We start from the raw sequence: 16,443 nt of genomic DNA on the forward strand, positions 1-16,443 counted from the left end.
ATGAAAAGAAAATTCACGTGATGCTAAACTTGTGATTCAACGGTATGTTTTAATGTTTCTTTAAAATATGAATAATTTCTTCTTCTGCTTTCAGTTTTTTTATTATATGAAAATAAAAATATACACTTATATATAGTAGTAATAATAATAATATTTAGTTCAATGTCGAGTAAGATGTCAGTAAAATGTAGGTGAGACGCATTAGTTAATAGTTGAAAAATCACAATACGCTAGATTTTAATATTCATTATATTCAAATTACATACTATAAGAAAAATTAGTTTTTCATATGTACCAATTTATATATATGCACACACATTTTATCAATTAATATAAAATGTATAATGGATGCGTTTATTTGTTTATATATAATTGTATGTGTTTTCAAATAAAATAATTTATAAAATTTTTATGAGAATATAGTTAAAAGATATGGTTTGAATGGTTATTAACATGTATAATTAAAAGAATTTTTTTTGTAAAAGTATAATATATATACTCACACATCTTTTGTGACTAAGTGGTGAGAAATGAGAAAACAAATAATAAACTTTTATTGATTATTAAAAAATGGTTAATTACAATAATATAACTCCCTTAAAAAATAAAAAATAAAAAAGAGAGAAAAAATATTTATAAAAATAAATAAATAAAGAACGGGCTGCAAAGTACGTTGTTCATTGTATTTTTTTAAAATAAAAAATTTGATTGATGTACTATCAATGTATTCAAAAAAAATAAAATTTGTGCAAGATAAGTTTCAAAGGTAGTCGGATGTATTCATTATATAAATGTCTATGTGTGTGTGTCTATATATATATATATATATATATATATATATATATATATATAACGTTTATGGTAGAATTTTTGGATAAAATATTTTATGTTATTGTAAAATTTTGCAGTCACATTATTTTAAAAAAAAAATAACAAAAAAAGAAGGAAAAAAAGAAAGTGGATTTTTTTCTTTGGAAATTTTCCTATTTTGTTTTCAATATTATTTAATTGTATGCTTTAATACTTAGCTTTTTTCAATGATAATTAATATTCATTCCAACTCCATGAATGAAAACTAGCTATTCATTAAATATTTTGACCTGAAAAAATATGGAGTTGAGGCTTTTAAAATAATATTATTGATATTATATATGTTATGGTGGGTGATGTGAATTATCTTTATGACTATATTACTATAAAAAATTTAGAAATTTAAAAATTATATATATTTGGTTTAATATAATAATATATAATTAGATTTGTTTTTATTATTATTCTTATATTCACATTATATATAAAATAACAATATATATATATATTTATATATATGTAGGTATATGATTTTGTTTTTAGAATGAATATCTTTGTATATTTGAATATATAAAAGGAATAAAGAATCTAGCCTGTGATTTTTGATAAATTTTATTTTATTATTATGGGAATAGTAATAAGATAGTGTGGGGGTGTGATGAAACTTAAAATTAATAATTTATCATATGTTAAAACCTATATTTTAAAATTTAAGTTTCATTAAATTATAAAATTATGTTTTTTTAATATTGTTTGTTTATATTTAAATGTCTTACTAAATATATTTTATTCTTAGGTTTTCTACGTGTTGATAAAATAATGATAACTCAAGCTACAAAATTCAAATGAAGGTGATTAAAACATGTTTGATATCTTTTAGAAATTATCTACAACTTTGCAGAAGGCATCAATACCTAAAAAGGTTCATTAAGATGATCAAATTGTGCTAATATCAAAATGAGGACATATTTACTTTTACTATAACCAGCTTATAGTAAAAAAATCATAAATAATTCAATATTTAACCAAATGAGGTGAACCAAGTGACCAAATTCATCTACAGACAATGCCTTACATGTTTGCTGTTTTGAGCAAAGTCAAATTCGGATATTACACTCGTGAAACATAACATTGAAATAAGGGACATATAATTGAAGTTGGAAGAGATAAAAATTACTATTATAACTACATGACATTAATAAAATTTTTGACCATTTCTCTCATTTTACCTATAAATAGAGGCTTTGTGCTGGCTTGAGAATCATTCTATCTCATTGTAAAACATTGTGGGGCCCAATAACATTAAGCAAGGCCCAGCCCATTTCCATTTAATTAAATACCCAAACCCATTGAGAAATGAGAATAACAGATCGCTCAAAAATCCAGAAACTTTCCCCAGCCTTGCTCGTCGCCTTCTTCGGTTTTCTGCCATCTTCGCATAACGCCGCCAGCGGCCAGAAATTTAGTGCAGCACCTAGCCATCTTCTTCCTCAAGTATCTTAGCTACTTTCCTACCATGAATCGGTAGAAATCAGTGCTCCATCTTGCACAATCGAGCCAGTTACTGTGTTTCATTCTTTGTCCGATTAGGTAAGGTTTTGGCTTCGATTATTGGTTTTCTTGTGGGATTATTTGTATAAGTGAAGAATTGAGCTTTTCCCCTAATTTCCAGCTAGGTTTTCCGGCGTGAACAGTAACTCCGGCGACTTTTCCGGCGAGCCATCTTCGCGAGTTCACCATTGTGTGTTTAAGCTTCGTTTCTTGAGGTATTAAACTTGGAATTTCAGAATTTGTATGGGTTATATAGGCTGCCCGAAATTCGATTTTTAACCGCTACAATATAATTTGTTTTAGTCGGTTGGAATGCATTATATTGAGGTATATAGCGAATTTATATTGTAGGTTGTATCGTTGGACGAGTTTCATTCGATAGCCTTTAAGAATTTACCGTGGTATTGTAAGTTGTAATTTGAGGTACGCTCAAACCTATATAATTATGACGGTTATATTGGCGTGTACGAATATTCGGTGAATGTTGTTTGCTATGAAGTGCATTGAATGTTTATATTGTTGCATTCATGCATAAATTGTATTGGCATAACATATTGAGCCTTGACTCCTTTGACGGCTATTTATGTTGATTCTGTTGAGATATATTGAGTCATCAGAGGGACGAGTGGATTAGGATTAGCCACATTCCCAGATGACAGCTAGGGACGAGCGACTTAGCTTCTCGCATTCCCGATGCTACGTGCATGGACGAGCGGCGATTTGATGCTGCATTCCTGGCACGGGTGGCCACTGTTACTGTTGATGATGCTATTCGTTTGGACTCCATTTGGTATCCGTTATCCCATTGTTACCATTCATGCATCGCATAGCATTGCATTTACTTGATATTATTACATGTCTTTTATTTGCGTCGTGATTTTACTGGTTTGTCGTACAAAGGTCCGACCCCTGTTTTCTTTTGATGTGGTGGTTGTTTTTGATGCCATAACAGGTCACTCCAGGGGTTTTGACGCGTCTGGTGGAGCGTCAGCGAGTGGAACCCAGTAGTCAGTCGGTTTGTGTCAGAGTTCCCAGATATTTATATATTATACTGGTTTGATACATTTGCCAGGGAGATGCCCTGTGTAGCTGTATGGTGATGTCTTTATGTGGTTTGGATTTTATTTGTGGTTTGTTGTGTCTAGTCCTAGCCAGTGCGGCTGTAGGATATTTGGTTGGTTGGTTGTGAACTCGACGTTATTTTCGAGCGTATATTACTGTTGTTGTGTTTTGAAATTTTTTGGGATGTCCTACTTACGGGGAGGTCATGCCGAAATTTCTGTAGGCCCAAATGAACGTTTTAAAGTCGTTTTCGCTGTTTATACTAATTAATCCTTGTTGTTTGGTAATTAAATATTAACTAAGTGCACGGGCCCTGACAGTTTGGTATCAGAGCGTAACTGGGATACGCTCGAATTAGAGTCTAGGACACTCGAGTTTAGACACAAATAAAATGATTGTGCATATGTTTGATTATTTGCTCTTACTTGTTTATATGTTTTGAATTAATTGTATCTGCCTGATTAGAGCGTATTAGTTTAAGTTCATGCTCTTATACTCAGCTGATTATTTTGTTTCTGCCTGTGGATTAAATACCTGTGTCTTGTAGATGGCACCTGGTCGGAAGAGTAGAAAAGGAAAGGAAGTTGTTCAGGAGTCAGAAGCTCCAAATGTTAGAGGACTTAACGAGACTGATTGGGAAAGACGAGGTCGTCGTCCTCGTGGTGAAACACGAAATGTAAATGTTGAGCGTGAAGTGGACCAGTTGACGAGAGGAATGGGTGAGATGGAATTAGTGATATCCCGATTTCAAAACATGCGTCCTCCTCGATTCTTTGGGAATGAAGACGGCGAGAAAGCTATAGCGTGGTTAAAAAGTATGAAGCGCTTGTTTAATATGTTGGAGTACACCCCTGATTTGCAGCTTAAGTTGGCCATTTGTCAATTAAAGGACCGAGCTCAGTTGTGGTGGGAAACTACTGAGGAAGCTTTGAAGGAATCGGGTGAAAGAGTTACTTGGGATGTGTTTTGCGCTCAGTTTGCTCGAGAGTATTCACCGCCTTCATACTATTCGGCCAAGGAAGCTGAGTTCAATAGATTGACTCAAGGTAATATGACTGTTGTGGAGTATGCCTCTCAATTCTCAGCACTTCTTGCCTATGTTCCTCATGTTGCTAGCAGTGATCGGAACAACCTATCGCATTTTATGCAAGGATTGAATCGAACTATTTGCACTTTGGTAGTCGCTGGAGCACCTGTTAATTATGCCGATGCCGTTGAGAAAGCCAAGAATGTGGAGGCAAGTCTACTTTTGGCAGAACCACAGTCAGCCCAACCAGGTTTTCCTCAGAGTTTTGGAGGTAATGTGCCGATGCCAGTGGGTGCACCACTATACCCATCTTTATTGCCGTATCAGCCTTCGCAGCCTTATCAGCAACCAAAACAGAAAAACTTTAAGGCCAAAGGAAAACAGTTCAAGAAACAGACTCGTAGCAGTTCTTCTAGTTCCGGCAGTCAGCGTGGAAGCTCAGTTGGGTCCCCAGCTGGAGTATTTTGTGATCGTTGTGGTGGTAAGCATTTCAGTACTCAGTGTACGGGAGTTCAAGGATATTGTAATATCTGTGGGCAAGTTGGACATTATGCTAGAGTATGTCCGAATGCAGCAAGACAACAATTTCAGCAACCTCAGTTTGGCCAAGATTTTAGAGGACAAGCAACTAGGCCTTTTGCTCCGACTCAGTCTTTTCAGCAGTCGAGCTATCCTCAGCCTAGAGGTTCTGCACAGCAGCGTTTCCCAGGGCCACAGCAGGCTCGAGTTCATGCTTTAACCCAGGATCAAGTTCAAGATGCACCGGGTGGAGTTATCGCAGGTATCTGCCTTATTTTTAATCATCCTGCGCGCATACTGATAGACACAGGAGCATCTCATTCATTTGTATCTGCTATATTTGTTGATGAGCATGAGATTGCTATTACTCCGTTGGTAGATACTGTGTCAGTCTCTACTCCTGCCGGTGTATGTTTGATGTCTCATGAGATAATTCTGAATTGTGTGGTTAGATTTGATGATAATATTATGATAACTAATCTCATCAAGCTAGATATGTCTGACTTCGACTGTATTCTGGAAATGGATACTCTGTCTAATTATCGAGCTACCGTTGATTGTTTCCATGGAGTCGTCAGATTCAGACCGTATTATGGCAGTAAATGGAATTTTTACGGTAGTGATTCGCAATCACGTATTCCATTAGTGTCAGCAATGGAAATGTTCAGACTTTTGTCAACAGGGCATGAAGGATTCATGATCTATGCAGTCGATTCGACACATGGAAAAATATTGGAAGTTTCAGATATTCCTGTTGTCAAGGAATTCCCTGACGTATTTCCCGATGAAATTCCTAGATTTCCACCCAAGAGGGAAATCGATTTTAGCATTGAGTTGGTGTCCGGGACTAATCCTATTTCGAGAGCACCATACCGTTTGGCTCCAGCGGAATTGAAAGAACTGAAAGAGCAATTACAGGACTTATTGGAAAAAGGCTATATTAGACCAAGCATGTCACCATGGGGAGCTCCGGTATTGTTTGTCAAGAAGAAAGACGGAACGATGAGAATGTGTATTGATTACAGGCAGTTGAACAAAGCTACTTTGAAGAATAAATATCCTCTGCCGCGTATCGATGACTTGTTTGATCAGTTGCAAGGTACGTCAGTTTATTCAAAGATTGATCTTCGTTCTGGCTACCATCAGCTCCGAGTTCGAAAGGAAGATGTGCCGATGACAGCATTTCGAACGCGTTATGGGCATTATGAATTTCTAGTTATGCCTTTTGGATTGACTAATGCTCCTGCAGTTTTTATGGATTTGATGAATCGTGTTTTTCGAGAATTTATAAACAGATTTGTTATTGTATTCATAGATGACATTCTGATTTATTCGAAAACAAAGAAGGAGCATCGAGAACATTTAAGGTTAGTCCTCCAGACACTCAGAGCAGCGCAATTGTATGCAAAATTTTCTAAATGTGAATTCTGGCTGGACAGAGTAGTATTTCTGGGTCATGTTATATCGGCTCAAGGAGTATCAGTGGAGGACTATCCTTAAATGTTCTCGATGCTCCTTCTTTGTTTTCGAATAAATCAGAATGTCATCTATGAACTCAGAGCAGCGCAATTGTATGCAAAATTTTCTAAATGTGAATTCTGGCTGGACAGAGTAGTATTTCTGGGTCATGTTATATCGGCTCAAGGAGTATCAGTGGATCCTAGTAAAGTGGAAGCTGTTATCAATTGGCCAACACCGACGAATATTTCCGATATTCGCAGTTTCTTGGGATTGGCAGGATATTATAGGCGTTTCATTGAAGGATTTTCTATTATAGGAAGGCCTATGACGCAATTAACGCAAAAAGATCGACGTTTTGTGTGGACTGATGAATGTGAGTCAAGTTTTCAGACTTTGAAAGAAAAGTTGACAACAGCTCCAGTGCTAGCTTTGCCATCAGGCTCAGGTGGATATGTTGTTTGTTCAGATGCATCTCTAATTGGACTTGGATGTGTTCTAATGCAAAATAGTCGAGTGATTGCATATGCTTCTCGTCAGTTGAAGCCGCATGAGACCCGATATCCAGTGCATGACTTAGAGTTGGCTGCCATTATGTTTGCATTGAAGTTATGGCGTCATTATTTGTACGGTGAGCAGTTTGTGATTTATTCGGATCACAAGAGTCTTAAATATCTTTTCTCGCAGCTTGACTTGAACATGAGACAACGTCGATGGATGGAGTTACTTAAAGACTTTGACTGTGAGATTCAGTATCAACCAGGTCGAATGAATCATGTTGCAGATGCTCTCAGCAGGAAAGTTCAGAATGCTATGCTGACATCTTTGACTATCTCTAAAGTTCACGAACACTTGGGAACTTCAGGATGGACTTATCAGATCAGTGGAGACTACTTTATAGTGTCATATATTCAAGTCGAGCCACAGATTTTGTCCAGAATCAAAGCAGCACAGAAGACCGATCCGCATATTCATAGATTGAAAGAATTGTCTCGAGCAGGTCAGACAGAAAAGTTTAGTGTTGCCTCAGATGGTAGTCTGCGCTTTAATGGTAGACTTGTGGTTCCAAATTTGATAGATCTGAAAGAAGCTATACTAAAGGAAGCACATTGTAGTCGGCACAGTATTCACCCAGGAATTCGAAAAATGTATCATACCTTGAGAGCTCATTATTGGTGGGAAGGTATGAAGAAAGATATTTCTCATTTTGTGGCTAAATGTTTAACGTGTCAACAAGTTAAAGCCGAGAGAATGAGACCTGGTGGAATGTTACATAGTCTTGAAGTGCCACAGTGGAACTGGGAGCACATTGCTATGGATTTTGTGACTCATTTGCCTCGTTCTAACCGGGGTTGTGATGCGATTTGGGTGGTTGTTGATAGATTATCTAAATCAGCTCATTTTATTCCGTATGATCGTACTTGCACTTATTTGAAAATGGCGAAACTGTACATTGATCCTATAGTGAGATTGCATGGTGTGCCAGTAACCATAGTATCTGATCGTGATCCAAGGTTTGCTTCGAAGTTTTGGGGAAGTTTGCAATCAGCTTTGGGTTCAAAGTTGGCTATGAGCACTGCCTATCACCCGCAGACAGATGGTCAGTCAGAAAGAACCATCCAGACTCTAGAAGATATGTTACGAGCAGCAGTGATGGATTTCAAAGGTGGTTGGCAAGAATCATTGTCTTTGGTTGAATTCTCTTACAATAATAGTTTCCAGGCAACGATCGGTATGGCACCATTTGAAGCTTTGTATGGAAGAAAGTGCAGATCACCGATATGTTGGGAAGATGTAGGAGAAAGACAGATGTCAAAACCAGAATTTATTCAAGAAATGAAAGATAAAGTTGAATTGATCAGGAAAAGGATGAAAGCAGCCCAGGATCGTCAAGCCAGTTATGCTAATAAAAGGCGTAGACCTTTAGAGTTCCAAGTGGGTGATTATGTTTTCTTGAAAGTATCACCGTTCCGGGGTACTATGAGATTTGGACATAAAGGGAAATTAGCTCCGCGTTATATTGGTCCGTATATGATCGTTGAGAGGATTGGCACATTGGCTTATCGTTTGGATTTTCCGCAGAGTTTGTCTTTGATACATAATGTGTTTCATGTATCTATGTTGCGGAAGTATGAGCCAGATCCGTCTCATGTCTTGAATGTCGAAGATGTGGAGTTGGACAGTTCCCTTAGCTATGTTGAGCATCCAGTGCAAATTTTGGACCGCAAGGAAAGACAGCTAAGGACCAAGACGATTCCACTGGTTTTGGTACAGTGGAGTAGACATGGAAGAGAAGAATCTACATGGGAATTAGAGGCAAAGATGCGAAAGAATGGCCTCATTTGTTTGAGAATGTAATGAATTACGCGATGTATTCTGAATTTCCTATGTACTATCAGATGTAATGTTGTCGATATCAGTGTTGTGTTTGTTAGATTTCGAGGGCGAAATCTTTTTTTTTAGTAGGGAAGAATGTGAGGCCCAATAACATTAAGCAAGGCCCAGCCCATTTCCATTTAATTAAATACCCAAACCCATTGAGAAATCAGAATAACAGATCGCTCAAAAATCCAGAAACTTTCCCCAGCCTTGCTCGTCGCCTTCTTCGGTTTTCTGCCGTCTTCGCATAACACCGCCAGCGGCCAGAAATTTAGTGCAGCACCTAGCCATCTTCTTCCTCAAGTATCTTAGCTACTTTCCTACCATGAATCGGTAGAAATCAGTGCTCCATCTTGCACAATCGAGCCAGTTACTGTGTTTCATTCTTTGTCCGATTTAGTAAGGTTTTGGCTTCTATTATTGGTTTTCTTGTGGGATTAGTTGTATAAGTGAAGAATTGAGCTTTTCCCCTAATTTCCAGCTAGGTTTCCGGCGTGAACAGTAACTCCAGCGACTTTTCCGGCGAGCCATCTTCGCGAGTTCACCATTGTGTGTTTAAGCTTCGTTTCTTGAGGTATTAAACTTGGAATTTCAGAATTTGTATGGGTTATATAGGCTGCCCGAAATTCTATTTTTAACCGCTACAATATAATTTGTTTTAGTCGGTTGGAATGCATTATATTGAGGTATATAGCGAATTTATATTGTAGGTTGTATCGTTGGACGAGTTTCATTCGATAGCCTTTAAGAATTTACCGTGGTATTGTAAGTTGTAATTTGAGGTACGCTAAAACCTATATCATTATGACGATTATATTGGTGTGTACGAATATTCGGTGAATGTGGTTTGCTATGATGTGCATTGAATGTTTATATTGTTGCATTCATGCATAAATTGTATTGGCATAACATATTGAGCCTTGACTCCTTTGACGGCTATTTATGTTGATTCTGTTGAGATATATTGAGTCATCAGAGGGACGAGTGGATTAGGATTAGCCACATTCCCAGATGACAGCTAGGGACGAGCGACTTAGCTACTCGCATTCCCGATGCTACGTACATGGACGAGCGGCGATTTGATGCTGCATTCCTGGCACGGGTGGCCACTGTTACTGTTGATGATGCTATTCGTTTGGACTCCATTTGGTATCCGTTATCCCATTGTTACCATTCATGCATCGCATAGCATTGCATTTACTTGATATTATTACATGTCTTTTATTTGCGTCGTGATTTTACTGGTTTGTCGTACTGGGGTCCGACCCCTGTTTTCTTTTGATGTGGTGGTTGTTTTTTATGCCATAACAGGTCACTCCAGGGGTTTTGACGCGACTGGTGGAGCGTCAGCGAGTGGAACCCAGTAGTCAGTCGGTTTGTGTCAGAGTTCCCAGATATTTATATATTATACTAGTTTGATACATTTGCCAGGGAGATGTCCTGTGTAGCTGTATGGTGATGTCTTTATGTGGTTTGGATTTTATTTGTGGTTTGTTGTGTCTAGTCGTGGCCAGTGCGGCTGTAGGATATTTGGTTGGTTGGTTGTGAACTCGACGTTATTTTCGAGCGTATATTACTGTTGTTGTGTTTTGAAATTTTTTGGGATGTCCTACTTACGGGGAGGTCATGCCGAAATTTCTGTAGGCCCAAATGAACGTTTTAAAGTCGTTTTCGCTCTTTATACTAATTAATCCTTGTTGTTTGGTAATTAAATATTAACTAAGTGCACGGGCCCTGACAAACATAGTGTGTGTGTGTGTGTGTATAAGTTCTAAGTTCCAATATATTTTCATTTTCCCAACTTTGAGTGATAATTTTAGTGATGATCATAGTAAGCTCATGCCAAGCTAAATCTATTATGTCAAGGTGAAGATGATGAATTCTTGGAGAAGTAAGATTGTTTATATTTTGTATATCTTTCTTTATTTCTTTTCATTTAGCTAACTTCTTTTTATTGTAAGTATAAAAATGAATTATTTGTTGTTATCAATTTACATCAAATGATTGATACCATTGAAGTGGTTATCTTGATTTGTTGTTTAATTTTGATACAATAAATATTTCATCAATTATTATTATTGTTATAATATTTATATTTATATATATTGTTAGAGTAGGTGCACGTCGAGCCAAGTGTTGGCCGAGTGTTCACAATGAAACTCTATGTATAAACAGTATTTATTTTAATAATATTTGAAATTATTATTTTGGCACTTTTTTATCTGTATACTCATGCTAGTTGCATAGATAAAGTCCTTGAATATACAAATAGTAGAAAGAATATGAGATGCTCATATGATGTGTATCATGAAACTCATATTTGGAATACTGTAAATTCTAAAGAAGGATATAGGCCGCTCGAGTTCGAGACTAGTATCTGCGATGTGAGTACCATCTTTCATTGGTAGGGGACATTGTGATGTCCGAGCATGCAGATAGGTGCTCCTGGTAGAGTGCACTGAACAACCCTCCATAAAGGACTTTCCAAGTAGTTCTCACTTATCGAGTGGAAACGTCCTAGTTTATGGTTGTACACCATTAGTCCTTATGACCCAGGACAACATTGAGACTCTATGTGCTAGCATTACACTTTGAGTTGTTTACCGATTCTCATAGGGTCATCAGGTGGCAAGGTTGGATGTTTTGTCGAAACATATAGGAGTGGATGCATTGTAGTCGGGGATTCACCGCTTACCTTCGGGAATGATGACCTATGTGAACTCATGTGTATGTATTATGAAATCTCTGATCAGATTATGGTGGTAATGATGAAAGGGGTTTCATCGATTACAACATCGATGCAACTATGACATGACACATAGTATTGATTCATTGAAAACTCTCGATATACCAAGGGTTGTCGAATCGGTCGGGATATATGAGTTGAAGGGACCGTACTGTACGCTAACCATAATTGAATGGTTCTTGCAGGCACTATCATTTGATACCTAGGGAATCATGTAAGCGATGCTGCTAGGCGTTTAACATGATTGGTTGGGTACTATCAGACTTGAGTTCTGACGTTCTTATTATGAAGGAGTTGATAAGTAAGAATGGAGAAACTGGGTATGCTCGAATAAGGACATGTTTAGTCCGAATCACATAGAGATGTGAACCCACGGCTAGTTGTATCAATGAATCATTGAGGGCCACAGAAATGCTAGCTTTCTAGATCCCGTTGTGAAGTTAAAATAGTTCAATGTGTTGAACGGGTTATAAAGGAGTTTATAAGCGTAAATAAAAATTGAAGTATGACTTCTATAAGGAGAATGTAACTTTTAATTTGAGGAAGTGTTCCTAAACTAAAAATTGGCCAAACAAGTAATGTATTTGAAAATTGTGATATTCATACACATTATTATGGACTAAATTAAATTAATTCAAGTGTTGAATTAATTAAACACTAGTGGACCTATTAGAGTCCAAATAATTAAATTAATTCAAGTTTTGGATTAATTAAACAACATTGGACCTTATAGAGCCAAATTAGAAATAATTATTAAACTAGTGGGCTTGAGTAAAATCAAGTAAAGGTTAAATGGTCTCAAATGTGTTTGAGACATTTAAATAAAAGTCCATGGGCCTTGTAATTGTTACAAGCCCAAGTAAAGTGCATGCTTGGAAGGTGAATTGTTGGAGACAACTTTTGAGTTAATTGCATGGCATGCACATGGACCTTTTTGCTTTAACTTTTTTCACAACAAAGAAAAACACTCCTTTTCTCCTCCCCTCATGTTGGACGAAATTTTGTGCTAAATTCTCCCAAAAATTTATTCTTCAATTGTTTAGGAAACAATATACTTCTCAAAGAAAAATACTTTACGTTTTATAGTGCAAGTGTAAGGTGGTTCTAGCTAGTTGGTAGTGGGCTTGATATTGAGAAAGGTGTGCTCTTGGAAGCTTGAAGATTTGCCTAGCCATTCAAGAGCTTAGTTGTATATCAACTAAGTTGGAGGCAACATCAATCTTTTAAGAATGAAAGGTATATTTTCTATAAACACCCTATGTATGACATATTTTGTTTTGTATTTACTACACATCTTAGTAGAGGTGTTCAATTTTTTTTCTTGAAAATAAATTTTTGAACTTCCGTTGCGTATTAGAACACCTAAAATCTATCCCTTTCAAGTGGTATCAAGAGTTATGGATACTATTTTGTGTAGCATATACATGATATTATATTGAGGTCGATTTTTAACCGCATGAGATGATTTTTTGCAACAAATCGAAGGCCAAATTTTGGGCAACTTTGGGTAGCAAGTTGCTGCCCATTTCAGGAAGCTCGGGTTGCCCGTGGATCTGCTCGTTTTAGGCAGCACAGGCTGCCCGAACAGCCCCATGTTTTCAAAATTAAAAAAAAAAAATTTGTAAGTTGGCCGGAATCCGGTGACGAAGCTCCAGCGACGGTGATGACGACTAGAGTTTCCTAAAGTGTTTTGGAATATCAAAGTGTCATGGGCCTTGAAGTTGTTGGGACATTAGATGGCTAATACAATTTGTGAATTTAAATGGACCAAAATGTTTTTGGTGAAAAATGATTTTTGGGCCCTTAAGTTTAAATCCACAAAAGTTGTACATATTATCTCATGAAATAAATAATTGAAGTTGGACTTTTGATATGTGATATTATGCATGAAGGATGATCAAAAGCCCAAGCCCAACTTGTTATGTGTATGCTAGGATATTTTTTGTTGAATGATTGTAATAATTATCAAATTTCAAGTGGGCTTGGTTTATGGCCCGTTCCCACCCCATGAGATGTATCCCTATTTGCCATGGATATTTATTTGTAAATATTAGTATAGTGGAAGATCAAGATTGGAAGATGATGGCCTTGATAATTATGAAGATCGAAGACATGTAAATAATGGAGGCTAATGTAATAGTTGCATTTGCATCCCATGCATTTGCCTAGGATTGGTCCTAGGCGCTCACACGGGCCATTAGTTTTGCGGCGATTGATCATCCTTGTTTTGTTTGCTGTTTATAATATATGTATGATATGTTATAAATAATGAGTATGTGCGTTATTATTATGATAATAAAAAAGTTGCATGAATCCGGCAAACATACGATCAAACATGGCGAGCTTTTAAATAAAATTAATGATGAGACATTTCAAAATTAAAAACTCTCATTTTGAATAAGATTCAAAATTAATATCAAGCCCGAAAAAGGGAATTATAAAGTTGTTTCTAATTTCCATGTCTTCCATCGACAATGGGTGCATGATGAACGCTACCCGTGCTCGGGGCTCGGCTCATATTATTGGGGGAGTCCTGGGTGCCGGAAAGTTGTGATATCCATTAACATGGTGATGTGAACTACGTGGAACTCCCATGATTTTGGCTCATATTATTGAGGAAACTCATGGCGACCGTCCATTAAGGTTCAACATCGATGGGTAAGGCTTGACACGTAAAGATGAACGACGTCATATTATTGGGTCCTAACCAAACGTGAGACAAAAGTTTATGCAGAGGGTTGCATGGCGGTGCAATTGGAAACTACCTTTTAGGAATTGTGATTGGCTGATATTATTCGAGATCATGATTCGCTAATTGGACCTTGCGTACCTACTGAGGAAAGGAGTTTCTCGTTTTCACTAGAGGGTAGTGAAAGATGTCAAAACAGTGGGAGTAAACATTTATAAAGTAGAAGTCCATACTTTATATATTACTAAATACTTTAAAATAGTCATTAACATTTATCTATTTACTTTCAGTACTTTTTGACAATGTCTTCGATTCGCAATCCGTTCTCTGCAATACTCGAAAAACACATATTAAACAGACCTAATTACCTCACTTGGCAAAGAAACCTAAAGATCGTCTTGAATTCGGAAAAGATAGCATATACACTGACTGAGCCGCCCCCTATTCAGGCTTCGACTAGCTGCACTCCTGAGGAGTTGCAGACTTACAAGGACTGGTGTGACCATGACTTGAAAGCCAAGTGTTATATGCAGGCTTCTATGAATGATGAGCTGCAGAGGCGTTTTGAGGATGCAAAGAATGCTGCTGGCATTCATTTGCGTCTCAAGGAGCTCTTTGGTGAGCAAACTCGGCCTCTTAGGCGTGCTATAGTCAAGGAGCTGATCACTTTACGCATGCGAGATGGGGCTTCGGTCCATGAGCATGGCCTAAAGTTGATTGGGCTCGTGGACAAGCTCGTTGACATGAATATGATGTTGCCTTCGGAGTTGACCACTGGCGTGTTGCTATTGTCATTGCCTAGCTCATTTCATCCTTTTGTGGTGAACTTCAACATGAACAAGCTAGAGCAGACCCTTGAGGATTTGGTGAATATGCTTGTGACTTTTGAGTCCACTATCAAGAAAGAGAAGCCGGTTCTTTATGTGGGCTCTTCATCTGGTACGAAGACCGGTCCACCTGGAAAAGGAAAGAAGCGTTCTTTCCAACGTCCCAAGAAGAACGTGTCCTTGAAGAGGAAATCTCCGAGTCCCGCTGTGACAGCCATACCAATGAAGGCAGACAAGACTGTTGACATCTGTCATCACTGCAAGAAGCCTGGACATTGGAGGCGTAATTGCAGGGAATATCTTGCCCATAAGAGTTCTGGAAACGGTATGTTCTATATTGAAGTAAACATTTCAATTAACTCTACTTCTTGGGTATTGGATACCGGCTGTGGCTCACATCTCTGTAATGATTTGAAGGTGATGGGAAGAAGTAGGAGGCTTAGGGAAGGTGAGACCTTCTTGAGGATGAGCAATGGAGCAAGAGTTGCTGCCAAGCCCGTAGGAGATGTTTACTTATTTTTGAACAATGATTTAAGTTAATTTTGAGAGATGTTTTGTTTATACCAGATTTGGTGAAAAACATTATTTCCATTTCTATGCTTGATAAAGATGGATTTTCTTGTTTATTTAGCAAAGGTGTTTGCAACATTTACAAGATTAAATATTTAATTGGTACTGGAGAACTTGAAAACGATCTCTACACCTTAAAATAAAAAGATATTCCACTAAACAATGTCCAAGCAATAACAACAACAAACAAGAGAAAACAAGATACTCTAAATTCGGCACAATTATGGCATGCTCGATGTTGCGACTTTGATTGTTGCACTCCCAAGAGCAGGTTGTCCACAAGTAATATAATTCGGTGAGTCCGAATATCGTATCCACAGGGAAGCAAAGGTAATTACAAGTCCACTATAATGTCTTTTTGTTTTTGTTTTTGTTTTGTTTTGTTTCTTTTTAATTTTAATTGAATCTTTAATGGGTAAATTTTAATTGTTCAAATTTTAATTTAAGTAGTTGAGATTAAAGGATCCACTCTTGGCATTTTAATAAAATTAACATTAATGAACAATATTGAAATCCACTTAATAAAATGGTTCCAATATATTAAATAATCATATTTATATTATGTTATATATTATTATCTTATAAGTATATAATATATACCAAAACTTATAAATGTGGTCAAGTATTTATTGTGCTATATATATATTTGTAAACACTAAATCAAGGTTCCCACTTTAAATGGTTGGTAAAACCAAACTAACATTTAAATGGTACCAAGAAAATATTATTATGATATATTTATATATAGTAAATCAAGGAATCCAAGTTAAATGGTTGGTAAAACCAAACTAACATTTAAATGGTT

The 16,443-nt window shown here is 36.8% G+C and overlaps 1 protein-coding gene and 1 long non-coding RNA gene across 2 annotated transcripts; both read left to right on the plus strand.

Moving 5' to 3' along the window:
* The first annotated feature begins 3,970 nt into the window (after window positions 1–3,970).
* LOC140807073 (uncharacterized) lies at window positions 3,971–8,785 on the plus strand. Its single transcript, XM_073163746.1, has 3 exons — window positions 3,971–5,941; window positions 6,821–7,795; window positions 7,955–8,785. Exons 1-3 carry the CDS (start codon window positions 3,971–3,973, stop codon window positions 8,783–8,785), a joined length of 3,777 nt encoding a protein of 1,258 aa, XP_073019847.1.
* A 281-nt stretch (window positions 8,786–9,066) lies between these two features.
* Window positions 9,067–10,238, plus strand: LOC140812133 (uncharacterized). Its single transcript, XR_012113610.1, has 4 exons — window positions 9,067–9,205; window positions 9,288–9,380; window positions 9,517–9,588; window positions 10,118–10,238. It is a non-coding gene; the product is annotated as an uncharacterized lncRNA (long non-coding RNA).
* The last annotated feature ends 6,205 nt before the right edge of the window (window positions 10,239–16,443 follow it).

This window comes from Primulina eburnea, chromosome 1 (genome assembly GCF_022965805.1).
Source record: "Primulina eburnea isolate SZY01 chromosome 1, ASM2296580v1, whole genome shotgun sequence".
Taxonomy (NCBI): domain Eukaryota; kingdom Viridiplantae; phylum Streptophyta; class Magnoliopsida; order Lamiales; family Gesneriaceae; genus Primulina; species Primulina eburnea.